General features: G+C 64.4%; 1 protein-coding gene across 7 annotated transcripts; it reads right to left on the reverse strand.

The window, feature by feature from the left end:
* Nucleotides 1–213: 213 nt before the first annotated feature.
* TEAD3 (TEA domain transcription factor 3) lies at nucleotides 214–24,734 on the reverse strand. Of its 7 annotated transcripts, none has more exons than XM_068660320.1 (14): nucleotides 24,477–24,734; nucleotides 12,977–13,230; nucleotides 9,666–9,730; nucleotides 8,104–8,166; nucleotides 7,913–7,975; nucleotides 5,905–5,916; nucleotides 5,491–5,628; nucleotides 5,283–5,326; nucleotides 5,122–5,183; nucleotides 4,609–4,742; nucleotides 4,263–4,436; nucleotides 3,976–4,116; nucleotides 3,579–3,731; nucleotides 214–2,918 (listed from the first exon to the last, which is right to left on the reverse strand). In XM_068660320.1, the coding sequence occupies exons 2-14, from the start codon at nucleotides 13,110–13,112 to the stop codon at nucleotides 2,805–2,807; spliced, it is 1,299 nt and encodes a 432-aa protein (XP_068516421.1). In that variant the 5' UTR covers nucleotides 13,113–13,230; nucleotides 24,477–24,734; the 3' UTR covers nucleotides 214–2,804. The 7 variants fall into 7 exon arrangements, with proteins under 7 accessions (XP_068516421.1, XP_068516418.1, XP_068516417.1 ...); XM_068660317.1 differs by lacking the exon at nucleotides 24,477–24,734 and adding an exon at nucleotides 18,645–18,771; XM_068660316.1 differs by lacking the exon at nucleotides 24,477–24,734 and adding an exon at nucleotides 13,805–13,824 and having other exon boundaries at nucleotides 4,609–4,712.
* Between the last annotated feature and the right edge of the window lie 653 nt (nucleotides 24,735–25,387).

Genomic DNA, 25,387 nt, shown 5'->3' on the forward strand with positions numbered 1-25,387 from the left:
CCCAACAGGCACCCATCCTACCGAGCAAACCCATGGCCAGCGCTGCAAACCACTGCCAAAATCTGTAGGATGTGCCCCAGAGCCCGGAGCTGGGGCTGTCACCCACCCCTCATGGCCCCTGCTGCCAGAGCAAACCACAAGAAATGAGAAAAAAAAAAAATCACCCCCCCAAAAAAACCCCCCAAACCCAAAAACCAGGAACTTCAGAACCGCTTGAGCCAACCCATGAACAAATAATTTTAATGGTTTTTTTCAGCAGACTGCAGTTTTCTTGGAGCTCCACAGTCTCCTCTCTCTGAAGTTGGACAGATACAGTAAACACAACAAATATATGATACAACCCATCACAGCTGGATTAAAAAAAAAAAAAATACACAAAAAATATAATACATAAAAAAATGGATTTTTTTTTTTTTTTAAACATTGTGGACTGACACAGCTCTAAAAATGGTGATCGTAACCCTGGTAAGCTTTACAAAGTCTTTTAAAAAAATAAAACAGTACTTCATGTGAAATTCATAAATACACTGGAGGAGAACAGAGGGGGGGTCGGGGAAGGGGCGAGAAAAGTGGCTCTGGGGTCGTGGCTGAATCCCACCCGGGGCCGGGGGCCTGCGTGGGCGTCCGCGTGTGCGTGGGCTGGGGGGGGGCTGGAGGGAAGGAGGGAGGCACAAACCGGTCCAGTTAACCAAGAGCTTCGTCCCCTGGGCGGGGAGGGGGGGGCAGAGGCAGGGCAGGCGTGTGTGTGTGGTGGTGGGGAGGTTTGGAGCTTTAATTCCCAGAGTTTTAGATCGGTGAGAAAGGAAAGGAAAAAAAAGAAAAAAAAAAAAAAAAGAAAAACAAAAAACAGACAAATCCAGGAAACAACAAACAAACATGCTACATATGAGAACGCAGCTGGGCGGCGCAGCCCTGGGATGGGTAGGGGGGGGCTGTGGCTTTCCCCATTTTTCCTTTTTCTTTTTTTTTTTTTTTTCCTTCGAGCAGGACATGGGCATGGGGGTGGCTTCTCCCGGCGGTGAGGTCGAAGTCCCCGCGCCCCGGGGGACACGTGGAGGGGCTGCAAGGCCGATTCCTGAGCTCTCTGCGCTGTTCCTGCCCCTCCGCACCCGGCACCATCGCACCCCGACACCCCCCTGGCTCCCCAGCCCCTGCTCCCCCATCCCAAATCCCTCCTGCCATCCCGCAGCACCTGGCTCTGCACCTCCCGCTGCCTTCGCTCCCCCTCCGGCACCAAGGCCAGGGCCAAATTGTCACCTCCTTCGGGTCCCTGTCCCCTGCCACCCTGCTCCGTGCCACCTCTGCCGCTCCGCATCCTTCCCGGGGATGCTCTTGCAGCCGCCGCCGCAGGACCGGGCACGCTGCGTTGGGTTATTTTGGGGCTGCAGCCCCCAAAATGACGCAGAAATACCCAGTCCCGTGTCCCTCGTGCTCTCTGTCCCCGCTCTGTCCCCTCTGCCCCGACCTCTGCCTGCTCACAGCTCTGCACCGCGCGCTCCTCCCTGCCCAAGCCAACACCCGGCCGCTCTCCGCGGGCTGCCAGGAAAAGCCGACACCAGAATTGTCAACACAGAAAACAGGCAAAAAAAGGCAAAAAAAAAAAAAAAAAAAAGGAAATTTACATATGCAAAGTAAATCAGGCAAATCCACTGCACTGTTCTCGTTACGCCTCAGCAAGCTACACCGGGGGTGCTCGGCACTGGCAAAGCCCCCAAGCGTAATCCCTGAAAGCGCAAGCACAGCCCGGGGCTCCCACTGCCACGCACGAACCCGGCCGCACTCTGCAGGGACCCCACAAGTGTGGTGACCCCAAACCTTCCCCGTGCATGCCCGAGCCACGTAATTTTGCCATATGGCTCCGACCCGGCAAGCTCAGCTCCGCCACCTCCTCTGGCCACCGGCACCGGGGACGGGCAGGGAGCAGGTCCCTGGTACCGTGGAGTGGCACAGGAGGGACAGATCCTGATTCCAAGCACGGTGTCTTTTTAAAAAGTATTAAAAAGCACTTTAATTAAAAAAAAAAGGAAAAAAAAAGAGCCATAAAAAATTGCTTTGCATCGTCGATGCCCTCCCACTCCAACGCCACCAGATGGGGTTGGACGCGGAGCACCCTCCTTGGGGTGAGGGACCCGAGATGCAGCTTCTCCCATCCCTCCTTTTTAAGGCACCCAAAGGTGCCAGTTCCTGGGATGCAGCAGCAGCAGCAGCACCCCCCCTCCGCAGCCCCTCTCCTGCCCTGCTCCTACCTGCTCCCACCTCGGCACTTCTGCCCTGGCCTTGCAGGGACGTCCCCACGTCCCCGCCGCCACCCCCAGCGCCGGGGGCTCTGCCACGCCGCAGCCATGCCGCTGCCCTGGGGACGATGCCGAGGGGCTGGTGCCACCGCGTCCTGGCCGAGCCACCGTGCTCCTCCTGCCCACTCGGGACCGGGGGGGGGTCGTCCTCCGCTCCAACATCCCACTGGGGGCGGCACGGCACGGTGCTGGCCTTCATCGGTGCCACCGAGGGCTGCTCTGTCCCCTTCCATCACCGGCCATGGGTTCCTTTCTCCCTACGGTTCCTTTCTCATTCTTCTTTTTTGTTTTTTTATTTATTAAAAAAAAAAAAAAAAAGGAACTGTTCCTAAGTAGAAAACATCTGCGATCGCAAGTCAGTCTTTTTTTGGCTATTGTTTTTCTTCCTCCTCCTCCTCCTCCTCCTTCTCTCTTCAAATGACTTCTCACGAGGCCGGGGGGCACGGGCGGCGTTTCTGCACGGCCCCCCCTCCCCGCGCCCCTCGTGCCCCCGCCCGTCCCAGAGGGCCCCTAGTCCTTCACCAACTTGTAGACGTGGTGCTGGGCGCCGTGCTCGCTGGTGGAGACCTCGAAAACAAAGGCTATGCAGAGCAAGGTTTCCTGGGTATCCCTGTTCGTAACAACCTGCGGCAAAGCAGAGAGCGCAGTCAGGAGAGAGCCCAAGGGGGGGGGGAGCTGCTTTTATGTAGGGGGGGGGGAGATTGCGTAGGTTCAGGCACAGCCACTTCGTTTGCACCAAATTCACACTAAATTTGCGCTCTGTTCCCCAGGGGGCTGCACAGAACAGGCACAACCGCTTTGTTTGCGCCACCCAAAATCTTGCTACCCCTTATTTAGGAGGGTGAGCGCATGGGCTTGGTCTCGGCCACTTTTTACATCATTGACACCACCAGGATTTGCTCCCTGCAGTTTGGAGGGGAGGGGGGGCACGGCCTCAGGCACAGGCACTTGGTTTGCACCGTGCAGATTTTGCTGCCTGTAGGTCGGGTGGGTTGGGGACGCACAACTCCAGGCACTGCTTTCATTGCGCCACCAAAAATTCACTTCCCATTCTTGGGGAGGTTGCACGGGCTCCAGCCCGGCTGCTTTAATTACAACAAGGAAATTTTGGTACCCATTATTCAGGGGAGGCATTGCACAGCCTCAATCCCAGCTGCTGCATTTGTGTGGTCAACACAAAGCGCCCTGGGCCGGGGACCCCTGGTTTGATCCGAGCGCACACGAGGGGGACGCGGGCAGGTCCAGGGACCCCTGGTTTGATCTGAGGGGGATGCGGGCAGGTACCTGCAGGATGGTGAAATTCTCCAGGACGCTGTTCATCATGTACTTCTCCGGGAGGTGCTTGAGTTTGTGGATGAAGTTGATCATGTACTCGCACATGGGGGACCGGTGGATGCGGTAGACGAACCGCCCGTTCTCCAGCCGCGCGTACTCCGTCTGCGGGGACAGCCGGGGCGTCAGCAGGGGACAAAATTGGGGAGATGAGGGCAGTGGCCAAGGGGGACATCATGGGGATGGCCCAGGATGGTGCTCATGGCCCAGGGATGAAAAAAACACAGCCCAGGGTGGTACCCTCATGTCCTACACCCGGTTCAGGGGGTTTACCCATCCCATCCCAACCCCATCCTGAGCCCGGACCCGCGGCGGGGACCCCGCTCCCACCCCGTCCCGCAGGACTCACCTCCACCTTCTCCACGACCTGCTTCCCGAAGGAGCACACCTTGGTGGAGACGGTGATGGTCATGTTCTCTGCGCTGCTGTACTGGCTGCTCACACCGTAGAAAGTCCCCGGCCCGTCCTGGATGGTGCTGTTCAGATCCGCCTGGGGGGGGGAAGCACGCGGGGGGAGCTGTCAGGAGCCAGCGCTCCCTTGAGGACGGGGACATCGGCTTCAGGAGCCTCTCGGGATCCTCGCCAGCTCCTGAAAGCAGGCAGAGTCCGATCCCAAACTCGAAAACCGGATCGTACCCAAAACTTAACGAGGAAGAAGGAGTTCTGGGGGCCGCGCTCGTAGAGCTCCTTGAGGCCGCCTTTCTTCTCGGGGAACTTGTCGTAGATCTGGCGGATGTCCACGGCCTCCAGCAGCGGGTCGCTGTACGAGGGGTTCGTCTGCCCGATGTGCACGAAGAGGTGTTTGCTGTACTGTAGGGGGGACCGAAATAAATTGGGGGGGGGGGGGGGGTCAGCCCAGCCCAAAAGCGATGCGCCACCAAGGACGGGCACGGCCAGCCCCGAGGTGGCCGAGCCAAGCGAGCCTTTTGGGTGGCCCCAGGGGGGTCGGGGTGGGCAGACGGGGAGGGGGGGGCACCGTTACCGTTTCGGCATCCCGTGGCACCTCCATGAAGGCGGAGTACTCGAGGAGCCGGAGCTTGGCGGAGGCGATGGTGCGGTCCTGCCAGACCGGCACGGCCGAGGCGGCTGGTGGGAGCGGAGCCAAGGGCTCGTAACCTGGGGAGGGGGGGGGGGGCACCCGGAGCAAGGGGGTGGGGGGGGCAGAGTCAGCTGGGGAGAGCCCCCCCCACCCTGAGCTGCGGGGGGATCGGATTCCCTCGCCGTGCCCCACACCCTCCAAAATCTCCTGGGATGGCCCCGTGGGGATGCTGCACCCCCATAGGATGGGGTAAGTGGGGATGGGGTCCCCGTCACCCCCGTAGGATGGGGTAAGAGGGGACAGGGATGGGGTCCCCGTCACCAGGGGGGGGGGTTGGTTGGGTTTAAACCCCAGGTTTCACCCCTGTGGGGCTGGGATGGGGACCCTGGGGGGGTGGCACAGGACACAGAGCTGGGAGAGGGGGGGCCCCGGAGCTGTTTTGGGGACGGCACTTACTGGCTAGTGATGGAGGCATGGGTGGCTGGATGGGGTAAGCTGGTTGTGCAAACGGTTTAATGCTGCGAAATGAAGCAGGTCGTTAGCGTTAACGAGGCCGGGGGCCCTTTCGTCAAGGTGTGGGGGGGTGGGCGCTGCCCGGGGTGGGGGCTTCTACTTACTCCTGAGAGGGTCCAGGCTGTCCTGGGATCGGCCCACTCCAAAACTGGAACAGCAGAGGGAACAGTCAGTGGCTTCTGACCCCCCCCAAGTCCCACACCGAGCCCCCAGAGACCCCCCAGGAGCCTGGTGGACCCCCCCCAAAGTCCATACATGGGGTCTGATCCCCCTCCCACCCCCCCAGCCTGGGGTCCGCGGAGCCTTCCTCACCCTGGGGGCAGCAGAGAAGACGGCCTGAGGAAGAGGAGGGGGGGGGCTGAGCTTGTTCTGCAGGACGCTGGCCGACACGATCTGCGCCGAGGACATGGAGGCCATGCTCTGCAGAGCCTTATCCTTCGAGACCTGGTCCTGGGGGGGGGGGACAGAGGGGAGACGGGGGTGACAAAGAGCCCTAAGCAGGCTGGGACCCCCCCCTCTCCCCAAGCAGGGTTTGCAAAGCGAGGGATCGGGGGTGAATGCCCAAAATACCCCCCCCAAAATACAGCCGTGTTCATTAATGCCATCATTTTGCGCGTGTCCCCCCTGTGCGGGACCCGCCAGGTCCCCAAGTTGTCCCCCCCACCCCCCCAGGGGCACCAAGGGTGGGGGGCACAAGGCGACGGGGCGATAAAGGCACAAACTTACCAAGTTCATGGCCTGTCCACAAAAGAAAGGAAAAGAAATGGTCAGAGCCTGGGCACGCACCCCCCCGAGCCGTGTCACCCCCCCCCCCCCCATATTGTCACCGCAGCCTGGGCTGGGGACAGAACCCCCCCGCCCCATCCTTTTGGAGGGGGACACCGATGTCCACAGCTTGGCCCTGCTGGGATCGGGGTGTCCGAGCCCCGTTATTTTGGGGGCTCAGCACGGCCGCTGTGCGCAGCGAGCCAGACCCACGCCGTTGTGGGCTTCCCAACGAGCTGCACAACCCAACCCTCAAAAATAAAAATAAAAATAAAAATAAAATAATAAAAAAAAAGAAATCCATAAAGGAACCCATTTTTTTCCTTTTTTTTTTTTTCCTTTTTTTTTTTTTTTGTTTTTTTTTTGTTTTTTCCCCTTTTGCTCTGGAGGGCAGGAGCTGAGGGCACCACTGAGCCCCCACCACCGCCGGGTGATTTTGGTGATTTGTGTCCACCTGGGGCACGGCAGGGCTGCGGGTGCGAGGTCGATAGCTCCCCGTGTGGTGCAGCAAGAAAAGCCTTTTTTATCATTATTTTTCATTGCAAAGGCTTCTGCTGTTGCTAACCCTGCTGGCCCATCTCCCTGCAGCCCCTCTTGGGGTCTGGTTTTGACACACGAGCCCCGAGGAGCAGCCCCGAAAGGTTTGGGGTGCCCTCTCCTGGCTTCTCCCAGCGCACAGCCGGGGTTTGGGGCCCTCCCGGCACTGGGGTCTGCCACAGCCTGCCCTGCACTTTCAGGGGGCACAGCCCTCAAATCCTCAGGGGCCAAAACCCCAGGGGAAGCTCAGGACATGTCCCAAGCTGCCAGGTGGTGCCCTGCACCAAGTCCCAAAAAGGTGGTGACGCTTTGGGGACTGAGCGAGCCTTGCCCAGAGGTGCTGGGAGCGAACCCCGTGGGCTTGGTGATGAAAGCTTTCGGGCCCCCAAATCCTCTGGAAGGTGAAAGGAGGAAAAATCCCTCCTGGATCTGGCCCAGGGAGCAGCAGGGGGGAGATGCTCCCCGGTTTAACAGGGATTAAATCCGGAGCATCCCCGGCTGCGCAAAGGGGACGTCCCCAAACGGGGGCAGCCCATGGGGACCACGCTGTCCCCAACTTCACACCGTGTACACCTGGATGGGATCCAACCTCAAAAGGGCTCCATCCTTGGGGCACGGCCCCGATCCTGCCCGTGCCAGCCGTGCCCACCTCCCACCCACCATCCCCACCCTCCCCACCACCACCACGAGGAACGGTGGGAACGGTTACGGACGGGTTAGTCGGGCTGCAGTTAGAAGGAAGGAAGGAAAAGAGAAGCCAACCAGAGGAGCGGGCGATCCAGATTGTCCTTGCTCGGCTCCCTTGGCCCCTGGAACCACGGGGGCTGGCCCGGGACCACCCGGGGGGGGGGGTGGGCAACGTGCCCGCACCTCGGCACGTGCTGCAGCGTGAGCCCCAGGCTGGCAGCCTGCAGGGACCTGGGGACATCGCTGCTTCTGTGACCCCCTGGCATGGGACATCCCCTGGCACGATCCCGGGGGGACCACGTTTGTGACCAGCCCGGCTCCGGGGGTCCCATTTTAATTTTGTTTTACTGCAAAAATTAAGTGCTGGCTGCGCTGCGCTGGGTCCTTTTCCTCCTGGGGGAAGCCTGGCTGGCCCGAAGGAGGAGGGCAGCGCTTGTGCATCGCTGGGGGAGGTTTAATCCTCCCCTTCCATGTGGCTGGGTCCTGGTCTGAGCAAAAAGAGGGTTTTTTCCCCCAAAATTCGCTGTTCTGAGGGAGAGAAAAGGGCTCCGGGCACCTCGACCGGCCCTTCCAGCTGCACTTTCCTCGGGGCACCCCAAAGCGGTGCCGCTACAAAACCACCGGGTTCCAGGAGCGAAGGGAGGGGGGGGAAGAAAAAAAAAAGCCATCCAAAGGAGAGAAAGCAGCACACCAGAGAGCGGAGAGCGTTAGTGGGCAGCGGCCAGGCGGGGCAGCGGGCGCGTACCTTCAGCTTGGACTGAATCTCCCGAGATTTCCGCCGGGCAAGAACCTGCAAGTGGCTAGAGACCTGCAGAGAGAGAGCAGGAGAGGGGAACAGCAGAGCCGTCAACCAGAGGAAAAGAAGAGGAAGGAGAAGGGGCTGCCCATGCTCAGAGAGACACCGCCGGGAACACCTGGGCACGGGCGCCAACGTACCTTGATGCCAACCTGGTACTCCCGCACCTTCTTCCGAGCTAGAACCTGGATGTGGCTGGACACCTAGGGCCCCGCCACGCCGTTCGGAAAGGAAAACACAGAGAGCGTGAAGACATGACCCCAAAAATGTGCGCCGCCGCCGTCCCAGGGGGAAAGGACGCGCGGCAAATGGGGGGCGCGGGGCAGACCCCGGGTGCTCCTGGAGATGCCGATGCTCCTGCGGCGGGGAGAGCTAGAGAGGGAGGAAAAATTGGGGGGGACCGCGGGACGCTGCGCTGGATAACGCCGGTGCTGCTTGGAACGAAGCCTGTGGTCTGCTTGGGGGGGGGTCCCGAAAAGACAGCCCCCTCCCCGGGGTGAGTGCGGGGGCTTTTCTTGCAGACAGCCCCCAGGGTGCTCGCTGGGTGCCCCCGCAGGGTGCCTCAGTGTCCCCAGGGGGGATGTGGCACGGAGAGGCCGGTCCCCAGAGCTCCAGGTGGGGAAGGCGAGGAGAAATTTGTTTTGTCCACAGCCCCACGAGTGTGCAGGGTCCGGACAAAGGGGCTGAGCTGCTGACAGCCGCCCCCCGGGGTGCATGGCCCTGCCCCAGCTCTGTGCCCGCTGGGCACCAGGGCTCATTTTGGCACGTTCCCCCTCCCAGCAGGCTGCACAAGGCACAGGAGGGGACGCCACCACCACATGTGCTGTCCCCCGTGCTTGGGCACGTGTGCGTGGCTCAGAGCATCAGTTTTGCCCTGTGCTCCATCCTTCCCCCCATGGAGAGGGTCCAGGTGAAACAAGAGGATTTAAGGACTGTGGCCGGATCCTGGTCCCTCGCCCTCCAGCACCAGCCCTGGAGGAGTTTTTCCCCGCAGCACCTGGGGTGCAGGTAAATCCATCCCATATGGGGACGGTGGCACGGGGTAGTCCCAGCATGAGTGACCCCAAAACACCCCAAACCCATTCACACCCCTCTGTGGGAGATCTCCTGCTCCCCATTGTCCCCGAGGGGACAGCCACTGAGCACACCAGGGCACACGGCACAGCCCCGGTGGGCAGGGATGAGCCACTGGGTGCATTACGAGTGGATGCATCGCTTGGAGGGCTGCAGTGCCATGCAGCTAAAAGGGGGGGGGGGACCACAACGTCCCCCCCAACCCACTGGCATCCCTGCCTGCGTGCTGCCAGCCCCGGGTGCTGGCACATCAGGGCAGCGAGCTCCGTGTCACCCCGGGCTGCCCGAAACCAGCACGGCACAGCCTGTCCCCCGGCTGCCATGGGGACAGCTCGGTCTCAGCCCGGGGATTTTGGGGGTGCCGCCCCCACAGGGTGTGCCACGAGGGGCACGCAGCAAGGTGGGGACGGGCTCTGGATCCAGGTGGAAAAGCAGAGGGAGGCGCACGCCGACGGACGCACACGCTGCTGCGCTCCTTACGGAGAGCACGGAGCCGAACCAGCACGAGGAGGAGGAGGAGAAGGCGAGGACGGCGCCCCCGGGAAGGGTGGCACGGCACAGCCGGACCCCACCGGGCACCCCCATCCCGATCCCCTACCCCAAAAAAGAAGCAGAACCACAGCCTCACCTGCTTCCTCGTCCGTGTCTTCCCCGTCCGCAGCTTGATGTAGCGGGCGATCAGTTCGTTGCGACCTGCCGGGGGAGCGCAGCCGTCAGCATGGGGGGACAGTGGGGACAGGGGGGGACAAGGGGAGACAAGGGGACAGCCCCAGGGGACCCGATGGCACCGGTCCGTAATGAGACCGGTCCTTAATGAGGGAGGCTCTGCCGGGAGATGGCGCTGCCTCGACGGCTGGCTGGCTCCAGGGGACACCGGGGTGGCCCCGAGGGGACAAGGGGGTGGCCGCCCCCCAGCCGGAGCACGGGGACCCCCCTCTTTTAGCCCCTACCCTCAGGGCTCGGCAGCACCGTGGGGCAGGGACTGGGGGGCTCAGTGGGGGTGGCAGCCACCAGGGACCCCCCCCCACCACTGTGCCCCCAACACCGGTGGCCAAGGACCCCCCAAAAACCCAACTGCAGCGGGGGAGCCAGCCAACCCCCCTCCCACAGCCCTTCCCACGGGGGTCCTGGGGTCCCCCCCCCCCGGCTCCCCACTTCCCCCCACAAGCGCTCGCGAGCCATGCTGGCCTTTCCACCAGTATTTCCTAATGTCCTGGGCTTAATTCGAAGCAGAAGTGCTTTTGCGCCACATTTTACGGGCCAGCTGTGGCCAATCTACGTTCAAACGTCAGAGCAGCTGGGAGCTTTCTTCTCCCAGCCCCGTTCCCCGTCCCCCCGCCGCCTCGCCCCCCGCGCACGGGGGCGGGCAGGCACGCCAGATTTATTTTAATGGACCAGATGGTCGTGGTTGGAACTTGTCGAAATGCCCTTGGAGCGGGTTTCGACTTTAAAAAAAAAAAAAAAAAAAAAAAAAAAGAGCACTCTTTAAAATTAAATAAATAAATAAATAAAAAATAACCCCCACCCCGGGCGTCCCCTCCCAGCCCCGCAGCAACTGGGCGCTCCAAGGGGGGGGGGGACGCATGGGGGGAGCGACAGGGCCAGGTGCTGCGGGGACGGCTGCGCCTCGGGGTGCCCGCAGCGGGCAGGGGGTGGTGGCCGGGGGCCACCGTGGGTCCCCTGGCAATGTGGGCACACTGAATGCAGCCGGCGAGGTGTCCCCTCCTTCCGTCCTGTCCCCTCGTAGCACCCATGGGTGCCCCGGTGCCACCCCGCAGCACCCCAAAGCACCAAGGTGCCCTGGCGTGTTGTCACCCTGCGGTGTGAGTATCACCGTTTGGGCCGCCTTTTAATTAGCCAGCAGCTCCTAACGAACCACCTGGGCTTGCTCGCTCTCGCTTGCCGAAACCTCAGCGTGGATGGAGCTGCGGCCCCGCGCCCGCCCCGGGCACCCCGCGCCCAGCCCTGCCTTGCCCTGGTCAGCACCCAAGGGTGCCCGGGTGACGTGACGCCCCGTAGTGGGGCGCTGGCTGCGGGGAGATGCGGTGCTGGAGCACGGCTACGCCTTCCCCGAGCACCTCGGCGTCTCCCCGTTCCCAAATCCCATCCCCATGCTCAGCCCTTTGGAAATAAATATGGGAAATGAAACCCGGCTGCGATTACGCACCCGAGCAGGGCAGCACCCTGTGCCCGGAACCCTGTGCCCAGCACCCTGTGCCCAGCACCGGGCATCTCCCCACACCTCTCCCCGCACCCATCCCGCCTCACCCCGCATCCCGGCACCACCCGGGGCCGGCTGCACCCTGCAGCACCCATCCGGGTGCCCACGGCCGTCCCCGTCCCCCCGTGATGATTCACCCGGGGCCGTGCCATTCCCTCGGCGAGGGCACGTCCTCCTCCAAATTACCACATTCCCCGAATTCCTCTCCCCTGACACCACCACGTGAACCAGTTGGACGGCCCTGTTAAAAATAACCCAGTGGGACACGCCGGCGGCCGACGAGCGGCGCGAGCAGCGTGCCCGGCCCGGCCCCGCGGCTCCCACCTGCTCTTGGGGCACGCGTGCGTTGCTCGCCCCAACCCTACGGGACGCTGGCACCCACCAGGCCTTGGATGTAGGGTGCTGGGCGCAGGGAGAAGCCACCCATCTCCAGCTCCAAGCGCTTTTGGGTGCTGCCAAGGGGCTCCCCAAAATATCGCTCCCATCCGGGTGCCTCGCGCGGGGATGTGCAGCCCCCAAAATAACCCCAGCGCCCTCCCCAGGGTTTTGGGGTTTTGCCAGCCCCGATTCGGGTCGGACCCTGCTTTCCACCCCCGCGTTGCTTGCACGAGAAGGGCCCCCTGCCGTGCCCCACCAGGCCTCAGCTCGGCCCCCTGGGGGTCCCCAGCCCCTGCGCAGCCCCGGGAGGAGGTGGGGAGGCGTTTGGGCGCTGCGGAGGGCTTTGGGGGGGGGATGAAAGGCGGCGGGGGCCGCTGCCTCTTTAAGCAGCTGCCAGATGTCTCCAAAAGGCTGGAAAAACCGGTCTGCGCCCGGGCGTGCTGCGCGGGGCCAGGCTCCCGGCGGCACTTCAGCTATTCCTGGAGAAATCCAAAAAATGCGCCCGCGCGGGAAGCCCTGCGCTCCCCTCGGCCGCCAGCCCCGGCCGGGGGCCCCGGCAAACGGGGTGGCACGGGTGGGTGGCGCGGGGATGGGGGTGGCTGCGGCGTGTCCCGGGCACCACAGCGTCGCACGCGGACCCCCAGATCTGCCCGTCCCTCTCTGCTGTGTGTGGGTGACAGCGGTGACACCGGTGGCTTTGGGTTGGAGAGGTCAGGGGTGGAGGCACCGGTGCCGTGGAGATGGCACCGAGGGCACCGGTCCTGGGGGTGACAGCACGGGAGGAGGAGGAATCCCTGACGAGGCAGGGATGGGGACACCGTGGCACCCTCCTCCTCGGTGGCACCACGCGCCCCTGCCCGCATCACCAAACAGAGGTGTTTGGGGGGACCCCAGAAAATCCATCAACCCCATTTCACCAACGGTGGCACCGAAACCAGAACCGGGAGCTCGGGGCGGGCCGGTGACCCCGGCCACGCTTCTTTTGGGGTGCTCCCCGCCGCCGGGCTGCGGTTGGGGAAGGTTTGGGGAGCGGTGCGGAGGGGCGCGGGAGGGAGCCGTGCCCGCTCCCTGCCTCACGGCTTCGGCTCCACCAAACCTGTCGGTCCGGCACGGCCGAGAGAGGGAGGGCGTGGGAGGGAGAGCCGGCACGCAGGGAGGGGACGGCCCCGGCCCCGCCAAGGGGACACGGGTCAGCGCCGCCCGCCCTGCTCCCAGCAGCTTGGGGAGGCGCTTTTGGGGTCGGGGGAGCTCCCCAGACGTGGTTTCGGGGCAGGAGGCTTCATTTCAGCCCCGGTTTGTAACTCCGTGCCGCCGGGTGCCGTCCTGTCCCCAATACTCACCGTACATCTTGCCCTCATCCGAGAGGATGATTTTCCGCCGGCCGCAGGGGGGGTAAATCGCCAGCGCCTCCTGGAAGCTCTGCTCGATGTCCGGACTCCACACCCCCTCGGCATCATTGTCCAGACTCTTGTCCATGCCGTCCTGGCCATCTTCCCGCCCCTCCCCGGGGCTGCCGCTGGCGTTCCAGCTGTTGGACGCTATGGTGCTGGCTGCTCTGGGCTCCGACCCCGAGCCCCCACGGACACGCGACAACCTGCGGGGACAGAGGGACACCCGTTAGACCCTGCTACCCCTGCTCCCGGGTGCTGGAGGTGCGAGTGACAGCGTGGCCCCACGTACGGCCCCATTGCCTGCTCGGTGCCTGCTTGTGCCCAGGGAGCTGGGAGCGCACCCCGGTGCCGAGCATGCGATGCCAAGCAGCGTGCCCCGAGCGCACGGCTGCACCACGAGCACCCCAAAATCCAGCAGGGCTGAGCCACCAACTGAGCACCCCAAATAAAATTTGGGGAGGGGGGTGCCCGGATGGCACGCTGTCTGCACGAGGCGCTCGGGCACACGGTGCCACCTCGGGACGGGGCAGCGGCAGCCCTACGGACCCCAACCCCGTGCCAGCACCCCGAGGCTCTCCAGCCCCTAAAAACCCCGCTCTGTCGCACCCGCTGAAGGCAGGGCAGCGATCCCACGGGCTTCCCCAGCCTGTTTTGAGCCACGTTAATAGGAACCAGGCAGCCAGACCCCTCCGGCAGCCCGACCCCTGCCACCGGGGCACCTCTCCGGAGCGTCCCCCACCCCGAGGATGCTGCGGGGGCTGCCGGGGGAGCCCTCACCCCCCCTCCGGGCCGGCTCCCGAGCGGGGTTTTGCAATAACACGTTCGGTGGGGAGCGAGAGGTGTCTCCCTGCGCCGCGCTTCCCGGACGGGCTGGGAGTGTGCAAAGGTCTCCAGCGCAGACATCTCCTTTTAAAGGAACTGCAGCAAGCCGCTGGCTCGAGCGCGCTGCGAGGCTGGTTTGTGTTGTGCGGTTGGGTGTTTTTTTTTTTTTTTTTAAAATAAAAAAATAATTTATTTATTTTTTTCCCCCCTTTCTCCCCCCCCTTCCACCTCCGTCCCCTCCTCTCTCCACCACCCCCCACCCCCCCAAAGCCCAAACGCCACCCTCGGTGTGATGTCAGCCCCCTCTGGTCCCCGCCGCCCGCCCCTGCCCGCTCCCCCCCGTCCTCCCCCCCGCCCGGGCGCTCCCCCTCTTGCCGAGCAGTGTGGCCAAATAAGGAGAACTGGATTTGTAGGATGGAGCCAGCGAGCCCGGGGAGGGATGGCGGCAGCGGTGCCGGACGGCCCCCAGCGCCCCCCGTGCCCCCCACCGTGCAGCCCCGGGAGCCCTGCGGGCCAAGGGGGGGGGGGGGGTTGTGAAACCAGCGGGGCAAAACGGGGTGGGAGACGGAGAGCTGGGGGGGGGGCACAAATGGGGATGGGCCCCCCCCACCCCGTGCCCACCCCGTGCGTGCAGTGGGGTCGCAGCGGGTGCTGGTGGGGGCTGTGGCTCCCCCTCCTCAGCCTGATAAACCCCACAGCACCACGACCCCACAGCCCTGTAGGGGTCTGAGACCTCCCCCCACTAGCATAACACCCCCCCTGCAGCAGCCTGGGACCCCCCCAGCCCCACGGCACCCCGATAGCCCCCAGCTGCCCTGCGGCAGCCCAGGAGCCCCCAGCCTCGAGACCCCTCCCCAGCAGCTCGGGAGCCCGCAGCCCCATGGGGTTGGGCTCAGCTGAGCCCCCCAGGGGGAAGCCCCAGGAATGGGTGTGGGGGGGCTCCGCAGGGACCCCCCAGCTCTCCCCCCGTACTGTCACAGGGAATTATAGGGTCGGTGGCACCACTGCAAGGCAAGTGACAAGTGACACGGCCACCGTCCCCAAGTGTCACACACAGGGGGGGTGCTGGCCCCTGCCCGCCGCACACACCGGCCCCTTCCCAAGGGCTCTCAGCCCCCCCAACCCTCCCAAATCCCTCCCACCCCACTGCCTCCCCCCCCTCCCCAGCAGGGAAATCCCTTTTTCAGGGAAGCAGGGGAAAAACAAGGCCCTGGAGAGGAGGGAGGGCGAAGCCGGGGCCCCGGCCAAGGTGCAAGGAAGCAGCTCCTCCTCCTCCTCCTCCTCCTCTTTCTCCTCCTCCTCCTCCTCCTCCTCCACCGAACCTGCTTTTTGCCAGGCCAAGAAATTTTATTTCCTGGAGGGAGGGTGCAGGCAAGTCACAGCTTTGACGTAAGGGGCGTAAGGGGCGCGGGGCCGAGCGCAGCGCTCCACCCAGCCTTACAAAACAGCAACAAGAGGAGCAATTAGGAAAACCAGCACGGCTGGACCGAGGTACCGGCCTGCCCGACCTGATCCGGGCAGGGAGGGGACCGGACCTGCCGGAAAAATCCTTATCATCCTCTCCTTCCCTCCGGCTTCTCCCCAGGCCAGTGACGGAGCCCCCTCCCCTGGGGCGCGGGGACCCCCGGCACGGATGCGCCCCGGAGGGCGAAGCCCCGCAAGGCAGCTTTTGTGGGGTGCCACGTCCTGCCCCCAAAGGTGCTGGCCGGCAAGGAGAAGGGGAGCGCAGCCATGGGGTCCCCGAGAAGGGGGAGTGGGATGGGTGCAGGGGAGGATGCAGCCGGGGCAGCTCCTGCCCTTATCTCCTGGCGAGGCCAAGGTTACGCCGGGAGATGGAGGCGGCGTTCCCACGGGCTGTGCGCTCGCCCCGAGCTCGGCCCCACTGTGGATCAAGGCTGGCCAAGGTGGTGGGGGGCTGCAGGGAGGTGCTCGGGGCTGGGGAGCCCAGAAAGGATACAAGGAACCCCTACAAAAGCCTGCTTTGGCCAGGGAGGAAGGATGCTCGGGTCAGGGGAAGGGAGAGGTGTGGATGCGGTGTGGTGCCCAGGTGAGGAGCAGGGCCCTGTAGGGCACAGCGGGGCTGGGAGCAGCACAGACAGATGTGGTAGGGGCTGTGGGGATGGGGACGGTGCTGCTCAGAGCCCCCAGGTGTGGGGTGGCACCTCGTCCCCAGCAGTGGCACCGAGCTGGAGGACGCCACGTGCCCTCCTCCCCAGCGTGCCGGGTCCCAAAAGCACTGCCCCATCCTGCACGCTGTACGTCACCCCAACCCCGTGTTGTATGGGGTGGAAAGCCAAGAATTGGGGTCTGCTCCACGCAGAGGAGCCACATCCCATTACCCGCATTGCCAAGCCACCTGTCACACCACTGAGCCTGGCCAGAGGCAGGAGCTGTCCCGTGTTGACCAGTGTGACGCCACGGGACCAACGCCTTGCCCCAGCTGTCCCTGCCCTCCTGGTGGCACCAGGGTGGCCCCAATGCAGGTGGCAGCGTCGCCCCCACCCTGGCTGCAACCTCCGGGCTGCTGCTCTCTGCCCCTTTGCAAATCGGGGTGCAGGTGGCTTTGGCCACCACATCCTCCCTGACTCACCGGGGACACACGGCACGGCCACCGGTGCCAGCACCCGCTGCCCAGGGGGGGGGACACTTGGGCACAGCCTGCCCGGAGGGGGGGCACAGCAGCCCCAAGCTCCTCCATTTACCCAGGGCTTCCCTGACCCCGTGGGGAGCAGCACCAGGACCCCAAGAGTTGGGGACACGTAGGGATGGGGGTGAGCAGAACCAGCAAAAAGAGGGATCCGGCCGCCACCCCGCTCCCCGCCTGCCTTCCCGCACGGGGGCCCCGAGGCGAGCCAGCCCTGCCGGCCCCCCCCCTGCTTGGACCCCGTGGCGAAAGGATAAAAGTTCAGCAACAAGCCCGGGCAGGCGGCGGGGCCGGGCGCAGCCTCTCACCTGCACAAGCAACCGCTCCGGCACCGCCGCCCCGCTGGGGGACGGGAAAGGGGGGGACGGCACCAAGACGGGGCCACCGCCGTCGGTGGCACGCAGGAGGCACCCGCGCCCCGGTGCTGAGCATCTCCAGCCCCCACCTTGGGCTGTGCAACCTGTCCCGGCTCGGCCCCGCTCTGAAACTGGGGCAGGATCAGTGCGCCGTGCCCCGAGGAGGACGCTGGGGGTGCCGAGAGGGGCCGCCCCGTTGCACCGGCTCTGCAAGACCCCAAGCGAATAAACCCCGAAGCGGAGCCTCGCAGGAGGCCCCACGCACCGCAGGAGCAGGCTGGGGGGCTGGCGGGAGGACGCAGTTTGTAGGCTCACCAAAATCACTCCTGCCGTGCTCCTCGTGACCCCGCTGCCACCTCCACCACCCCGCTGTGACATGACCCTACTGGGGGGGACCCCATCAAGGCCACGATGCACACGGGACGACGCTTCCCAGTCTGCCCATGACCCCGTGCTGTGCACTAAGCCTGAGCATGACCCTACAGCAGGATTGTTTTTGGAACCAGCAAAGACCCCGACCTGGCCTTTGCAGGAGCCGGGGGTCCCCAGATGCCTTGGAGACCACCCTGCGCCCTGCCAAAACCCGCTGGGGGCACGGCACAGCTCTGCCTTCACCTCACTCCTCTTCCAAACAGCTCCGGGGCTGTGCTGAGGAATTCCCCTGCCTGGGGAAGAACAGCCTGCCCCCTCCCACCTGGGGCCTCACCGGTCACTGCGGGGCCACCTCATCCCCTAAGGGACACCGAGACCCCGGCCAGCCTCCCCCCGGCACGGGCTGGGGGCCGGGGAGGCAGCCGAGCCCCCGGTGCTCCCCGCGGGACGGCCTGACTAATTTCCTTTCCTCTATCGCTTCCTGTCCCTTCCGGCTTGGCGGGCGGCTCAGGAAGCAATCGGAGCGGGGAAACCGCAGGAGGCCACGTGGCAGCGTCCCACCGGGGTCCGCGGCGCTGCCGGGGGGCACGGGGGTCCCAGCTGCTCCCCGACCCCAGCCCCGAAACCTCGCGGCCGCTTCGCACCCAGCAGCGCGAGGCTGAGGGATGCTCAGCGCCCCGGTCCCGGAGCGAGAGGCTCTCCAGAGGGCAAAGGACGGGGGAACCTGAGTGATTTGGCCCTAGAAAATTAGGGCACGGAGCAGGGACAGGAGGAGAGCAAAGCCCGGGGCAGTCCCAGCCCCATCGGGCGAGGTGCTCCCTCCTAACGGCGCAAGCGGGCGTGCGAACAAACCCCTCCATCTCCTCCTCTTCCTCGGGCCCCGGCAGAGCTGGTTTTTGGGACCCGGGCTGGTTTTGCTCAAGGCTCTTGGGGCCGGGACGTCAGGGCAGGGGACAGACGGACACCTTACCCTGGCTTCCCTCCCTGGCCCAATTACCTCCCGCCCTGCCCAGCCGGGGCGTTTCACCCAGCAGCGCATAAATAGAAAGCTTTTACGGCATTAATTGCTCTCTGTGTTATGAAACGAGCTGGAGGGAAACAACAGGGTTGGAGCTGCCTGCTACGGACGGGCCACCGTGACGGCCTCCCCATGACCCCCCCCCCAGCACCGGGTGGCCCAGGGGTACGGCCAGCAGCGTGGCACGGCCCCCACACGTGCTCGAATTCGCTTCGCTCCCCCACCAAAATATTCCCATCCCGGGACCAACTGTGTGTTGGGCCCCCTGGGACCCCCAGCTCGCCCTTAAGGGGAAACCAAACCCCACCGTGGGCAAGGGAGAGCCGCAGGAGGCAGGGCAGGGATGGTGTCCCTCTGTCTGGGTGGGACAGACGTCCCGGGGACCCTACAAACCCGTGGCCATACCCCTGGGAGAAGAAACACCTCCGCGGAGCAGTTCTGGGTGCTGCCGACCCCATTGCCCGGCCACCGCAGCAGGGGCGAATGTCTTCCTGGGGCCAGCGGCTGCCAGGCGAGGAGGAGGAAGAGGAGGAGGAGGAAGGCTGCAGTGGATTTCACACCCACCCCCGGCCCCGGCCGCCTCCGCCCCCGCGAAACCCAACCCTGCCCGGGAGCAGCTGCGCCCGCTGCCTGCGCCGGCACCGCCAGAGCCCGGGGCGCCCGCGGCCAGGGGCGAGCGGCACCGCGCTGCCCCACCGAGAGAGGTGCCAGGGGTTCACAGCAAGGGGGGGGCGTCAAGAGCTGATCCCCCCCCAAAAAAAATAATAAAAAAAAATCACATGGGGGGAAGCCTGCAAGGCCACGGGTATTTTTGCAGCCCTTCCTGCCCCGACCCCAAAGGTTGGTGCCATCGGGGCCGTGGTGTTCCCGTCCCGGCGGAGACGCGGAGATGGCTCCGGCTGCCCGCGTCTGGGGCAAAACGTGACACGGAAATGGCACTGGGTTGTTGTCACCCTGCGAGGAGGCGCCTTTCCCTGCCCTCCCGAAGCGAGTTTATTTAGCTTGGGAGAGCCGACAAGCCGAGGCCACGCAGAAGCTGCATGGCGCAGGCTGCGCTGGCGATTTATTCCCAGAGAGGGGTATTCGGGGTTAGCGGCGTTTTACTGCTCGCTGCTTGCCAGTAAACAAACTGGGCAAGCAAAGCATCCTCCTGCACACCCGTGGCCGCACATCGCCCTCTCCCCAGCACCTCTCAACGCTGCCTGGGCCCCCTGGGACCAAGCCCCCCCCCAAGCAGCCCCGGGGCAGAGCAAGCCAAGGAGCGGTGCGGGGGGACCGAGTGCTCCCAGTGCCACAGCAGCAGCCTCTCGGCGCTGAAAATGGGCAAAGCAACTCCCGCTCCTGCAGATTGTAAAATTGCTCTGGAATCCTTGGGGAGGAAAGTTGCTAAAAATACACGAAGGCGGTATTATTAGTAAAAGAAGGAGCTCCAGAGAGGAGCGTTGGCCCAATGGCTCCGGGGAGCCCGGCGCAGCGCGCTCAGCCCCCGGCGCGCCGACGCACAGACGTCGGAGCAGGACCCTGACTCTCTGCGATGCCACCCAGGCGAGGCTACAACGGGGCACAGCAGCCACACCGCACGGCAGCCAGAGCCCAAACTCGTGCCAAAGCTGAGCACAGGCGTTGGTGAGCACCAAAAGCGTGCACCAAGCGTGCGCTCTGCCCAGCTCGCGTGCCGACACTCGGGGCTGCTCTGGCTCGGAGACACCTCATGGGGAGAAAACGGGGTCCTGCCCAGGAGCTTCGCTTTGCAGCGGGGACCACAGAGCACCCCAGGTCCTCCTGGTACTGGAACACCCAAGGCTCGCTTCGCGCGGGGGCTCGTGCGGCTGCGTGCGGGCGCCGCGGCGTTGCCTCCGCCTGGGGAAGGCAGGAGCTGGCAGGCGCTGGGGGAGGGCGGGCGAGGGAGCTGGCATGGGAACGGCAGCCCATCCTCCACGCACGCCGCGTCTGTAAACTTTGAACATCTTCCGGAGAGAAGTTAGTGGCTATTGTGAACAGCTGGATCTAATTTTATGAGGAGTGAGGAGGAGACAGTCGTGGGGAAATAATAAGGCTTGGCGCTCCCAGGCGAGGAGCCCCGAGCCTGGCCAGCCCTCCTGCCTCCTCCCGCCTCGCCACAGGGAAACTGAGGCACGGAGCTGCCAGGGCTCGGAGGGGTCCTGGATAAGCAGGAGCACTGCCCCCGGACCCCCAGCCTCTCCAGCAGCTCGTGCCCAAGGGGCAAAGCCGGGCTGGCAGTACGGGGCCACCCGGGGTCCTCCCGGCGCCCGCTCTCCGCCGAGGTTGCTCGCGGGCATCGCGTCGCGAGACGTCCCCGCTGCCCGGCGCTTCCCGCGAGGCTCTGCCCAGCGCCTAAAATTAGATCCAGCCCTGCTGTCCCGTCCCGTCCCCCAGCCCCGAGACGAGGGGAGCGAGCTGCCAGCTCCGCGTTGCGTCCGTTCTCCCGGCAGCGAGGGCGCGGGGGAAAAGCCAGCGCTCTCCACCGCTCGCACCTCGCTCACCGGCCCCGGCGAGCAAACATTACAGGGCGAGCTGCAGCCATCGTGTGCTGAAGTCACCTTCTTGGCCTCAGGCTCTTAAGAGGATGGCTGAGGATTAGCAGCGGGTTGGCTTTAGCCCGGGCACTTTGCAGGACGCACCCAGCGCCTGCTGTGGGGGTGGCCATGGGGCCGTGCTGGTCCCAGTACGGTGCAGGGACAACACTGGGGACATCAGAGCAGCGCATCCATTTACGAGCCGGTGTGGGGCCGGGCTCCATCCATGTCTGCACCACCGGGGGGGACATGCTCCTTGGGCATCCACATTTCTCCAAACCCTTTAGGATCAGCGCAGGGCAAGGGGACGGGACAGCGGGGCTCGTGGCCTGTCCCCTCCGCCAGGCTCAGCTCTCCGCACCCCTCACAACACCCTACAACGCCCTACACGGGGCCGTGCTCGCACCCAGCACCTCACCACCCTCTGCTCCGGGTGCACCAGCGACAATCCAACACCCAAATGCCTCTCAGCATTTTAGGAGCCGCTGTTCCCATTTCCCAGACGGGTAAAACCGCAGCCCGGGGAGCCCCAGCGACCTGTCCGAACCCGTGCCGTATCGCCGCGTGCCCGCTGCAGGCTGGCGCGGGGCACAGCCCCGACTGCTCACCCCATCATTACCTTCCCTCCCTCCCTCCTTCCCTCCCTCCCTCCCTCCGTCCGAAAAAACATTTCATAAGACGACACGTGACGGTGGCAACAGCGAACGCCCACACACTTCAGGTGCCTGCCCCAACCACAACACAGGTGCCTGGGCTCGGCCGGCCGCGACTCCAGCACGCTCCCGACGCGCCTGACCCGGGCACCGACCCCAAACACCGCCTCGGATGTTGGTGGCAGAAAAACCCCAGGATAAAAGCTCCCCCCCCCAAACACTATTTACCAGCAGGGGTGCCGACAACAGAGCCATTCTGTGCAGCCCCACCAGCCCCTTCCAGCCTTGCAACCGTTGTCAAAGTTTTGTTAAAAGAGAGAAAAGCTCCTGGAGGTGGCAGCTTTTTGGACAGCATCTGTCCCGCCTGTTGCTTGTATGGCCATAGGGGTGCCAAACCCACAAAGAGCTCTTGCCACGAAACTTTGGGAAGGGTTTCGGGAAGGGTTTCGCAGCCCGTTCCCTGACATCCACCTCTAGCCCCACTCCCACCGAAGGAAGAAAAGGCAGTAAGGCAGAAACCCCCATTTTTCCCCAAAAGACAGCCCAACGTTTCTCCCCATCCCGGCACCCCCGAGCTCACCTCACGCCGGCCTCAACTGGGTGCGTTTGACGGGAGCAGCGCGGTTCCTCGATTTTTGAACGCATTAATTACAGCTGATTGCCACGGCCACCCCCACCTCCCGAGAGCACCGCTGCGCCCTGCGTGTGCGCACAGCGCCGGGTAACGCTCCTGCCCTTTGGCCACGGCCCCGGCACCCTCCTGCCGGTGGTGAGCAGGGGGTTAAACGGCGATTAAAGAAGATGCCGTTTCCGGTATCGTGATAAATACTGCCCGTGTGTCATGGGAAACGCTAGCCAGTCCCTTTTATTGTGGGCTGCTGATGAGTTCGGACGGGGTTTGGCGAGGCAGGGCCAGGATACAGTAGCTTTCGGGGTACGGGAGGTTTTGGATGAGCCCCAAAAGGCCATGGCTGAGCCGAGCAGACCCCTCGCTCCCAACCGAGGGTCCTCGAGGTGCCCAAAGTGCCCGGGCGCCGTTACGCAACGCGGCTCCAGCCCGGCCGCTCGCAAAGGGTTATTTTGGTTGGAAGAGCCGGTGCCGTGCCAGCCGCGCGCCCGCCACGGGGACGAGCGCGGCCCCGAGCCATGGCTGAGGTCCCCTGAGGTCCCCCCGTGTCACCTAGGAAGGGGTGGCCACGCACCCCGTCCCCACCAGCAGCCCTGTCCCCGCTGTCACCAGCGGGGAGCCCAGAAAGGGTGAATCCCTGCTGCAGACCCAAACAGGGGCCAAATCCAGCGCTTTCTCCCCAAGGGACACTCGTGCCTGTCCCCTCCAGCGGGGAAGTGACGGGGACACTGTGGCCAACACCTGCCTGTGAGCAGGGTCCCGGCCCCACCACCCCCTGGTGACCTTGGGGGGGCTCCCCCCAACCATCCCCTTTTTCTCCCACCCCTCAGCAAAACCGCCCCAAGAACCACCCGAAAACCCAGGTGCCGGGAAGAGCTTTGGGGCCACCAAAGTGCCCACAGTGCTCAGGGTGGGGGTCACTGACCTGCCCGAGCCCCTCCAATTCCCTTCACTGCCACAGCCCGGCCGTCCCCCAGCAGCACCCCAAAACCACAGGGGGGGTGCCGGGGCCCCCCGGGCAGCGCCAAAGCCCTGACTCACGGCGCGCACGTACCCGCGCGGGGTAAAGCGATAGGAGGAGAGAGGACGCCGGAGCCCAAAAATACCCCGGCGCGCCTGACACAGGAGATTATCACTTCGCCGGTGGGACGGTCGCCTGGCCCGGCTCGCCCCGGCCCCCCGCAAAGAGCCAAAAAATCCCCAAACCTTCCCCTCGTCCTTTGCCAACCAGCCAACGGAGACCGGGGGCTGCAGGGCACCCGCTGCTCCAGCAGAGCCGCTGGTGTCATTCCCAGCTGGTTTCTCCCCAAAAATATCTTTTTTTTTTTTTTTTTTCCCTTTTTTTCCTCCCCTCTCCAGCCACTCTGGTCCGAACGTGTTGCCCACAGCCCTGTTTCGGGGGGCGGAGGCAGGCGGCACTGCCGGGCTGGGCGTTATTTTTCCTCGGAGGGGATACAAGGGGTGGAAAAAAAGAAAAAAAGAAAAAAAACACCACCGAAAAAAAACACAACAACACAACCGAGGAGGGTGTAAAAATAAAATAATAATAATAATAAAGATGACACACAGCCGAAAATTATACATCTAATTGCTGACTCGTTAGCAATGCGCCCATATGACGAGGCACAAAGTGTTTAGCATCCAGTCAGCGCCTGCTCATCCCCTCCATGCGTGTGACACACATGGAGCGTGACACGGCGGTGGCCCCGCGACCCCGCCGAGCTGCCCGGGGGCTCGGGGTGGGCATCGTGGCCTCGACGCCGGCCGCCCTTTATATAACGTACGGGGCCGCAGCGCGCACAAGGCCTCTTTGTAACCCTATAGCCCGCGCCCCGGAGATGCGCGGCGCAAAGGGGGATTACCAAAAAAATATATATAAATATATAATAATAATAAATGAATATATTATTTTAGAAGCGTAGAATCGCGGCTCCCCGGTTGGAAAAGATGAGTGGGGGCCAGGGGGGTGCTGAGCGCTGCCAGGCCTGGATGGGGTTTGGGGTTGGAAAGTTTTTGGAGAGGTGGGGACGTGAAATGGGGCAGCGGAGAGGGTTTGGGGTGGGGGCACCCTGGGGACAGCCCCGGCACCCAAAGCAAAGCTGGCCGCAGGGTTTTGGGGTGGCATTGCTTAGTGTTTGGGGGGGGTCCCGGTGCTGAACGGGGGGGCCCGGAGCTGAGTGGGGGCCCCGGGGGGGGGGTGAGGAGGGGCAGGGCCGGGGGGGGCGCACGGAGCAGCCCCGGGGGCTGAGGCCCGGGTGGGATGAGGGGGGCGCAGAGGGGGCTGCCGGGGCCCCACGTCCCGAGCCGAGCCGAACCGTGCCCCCCCCCCAGAGCCCCCCGAGGAAGAGGAGGAGGAGGAGGAGGAGGAGGAGGAGGAGGAGGAGGAAGGGGGCTGGGAGCCCCCGCCCGGGGCGCTTACCTGCTCCGTGCTTCGGAGGGCTGGGCCGGCCGCGGGTGCCGGGACCGGGACCAGGATCGGGAGCAGGATCAGGACCGGGACCGGGACCGGGTCCGGGATCGGGAGATCGGGGCTCGGGATCGGGACCGGGCTCCTCGGGGCCGGGGGGAGGGCGGCGGGGGCTGCGGGAGCGCTGCTGGCCCCGGAGTCCGCGCACGGAGCCAGGCGCAGGGACGGGAAAGTTTCTGCAAGGGAGGAGCAGAAAAGTTGGGAGGCAATCAGGAGGCGGCGGGGCAGGGCCGACCCTCCGCCCTCCTCCTCCTCCTCCTCCTCCTCCTCCTCCTCCTCCTCCTCCTCCTCCTCCTCCTCTCTTCCTCCCTGCCCGGCCTCCGGCCTCGGGGAGGCAGCGCCGAGGCCCGCCGGGGGTCGGGGCACCGAGGGGAGGCTCTGGGGGGGGGGGGATCGGGGCTCGTTCCCCTCCTCAGGGAGTTGGTGAGCAAAGGGCAGCCCGGCCCCGGCAGCGCCCTCTAGGAGCCTTCATCCACCTCCTCTTCCTCCTCCTCCTCCTCTTCCTCCCGTCCTTACCCCCCCCCCTTGCCCTCCTGCCGGGGGTCCCCCGCTCGCCTTGGTGGCTTTCGGCACGGCTTTTGTCGCCCACCCCGCACACCTTCATCCCCCTGCACCTCCTCGTCCTCCTGGGGTCACCTTCATCCTCCTCCCTCAAGCCTTCATCCCGCCCCGCACACCTTCATCTGCACGCCTGCATCGCCCGGTGCACACCTTCATCACCCTCCTCACACCTTCATCACCCTCTGCACATCTTCATCATGCTCTGCACACCTTCATCATCCTCTGCACGCCTTCATCATCCTCTGCACACCTTCATCATCCTCTTCACACCTTCATCATCCTCCTCCTCACACCTTCATCCC

The sequence above is a fragment of the Anas acuta genome, chromosome 24 (genome assembly GCF_963932015.1).
Source record: "Anas acuta chromosome 24, bAnaAcu1.1, whole genome shotgun sequence".
NCBI classification, from domain to species: domain Eukaryota; kingdom Metazoa; phylum Chordata; class Aves; order Anseriformes; family Anatidae; genus Anas; species Anas acuta.

Bases quoted from the DNA above. Each gene is read 5' to 3' on its own strand.
- TEAD3 (XM_068660317.1), bottom strand. From the start codon at position 18,697: ATGGGGTCGGCAGCACCCAGAACTGCTCCGCGGAGGTGTTTCTTCTCC. The intron at 4,743-5,121 runs GTAAGTGCCGTC...CCCCCTCCCCAG, and splicing joins CATGCCTCCATCACTAGCCA to GTTACGAGCCCTTGGCTCCG. The intron at 4,117-4,262 runs GTACGATCCGGT...TCCCCCCCCCAG, and splicing joins TCTTCCTCGTTAAGTTTTGG to GCGGATCTGAACAGCACCAT.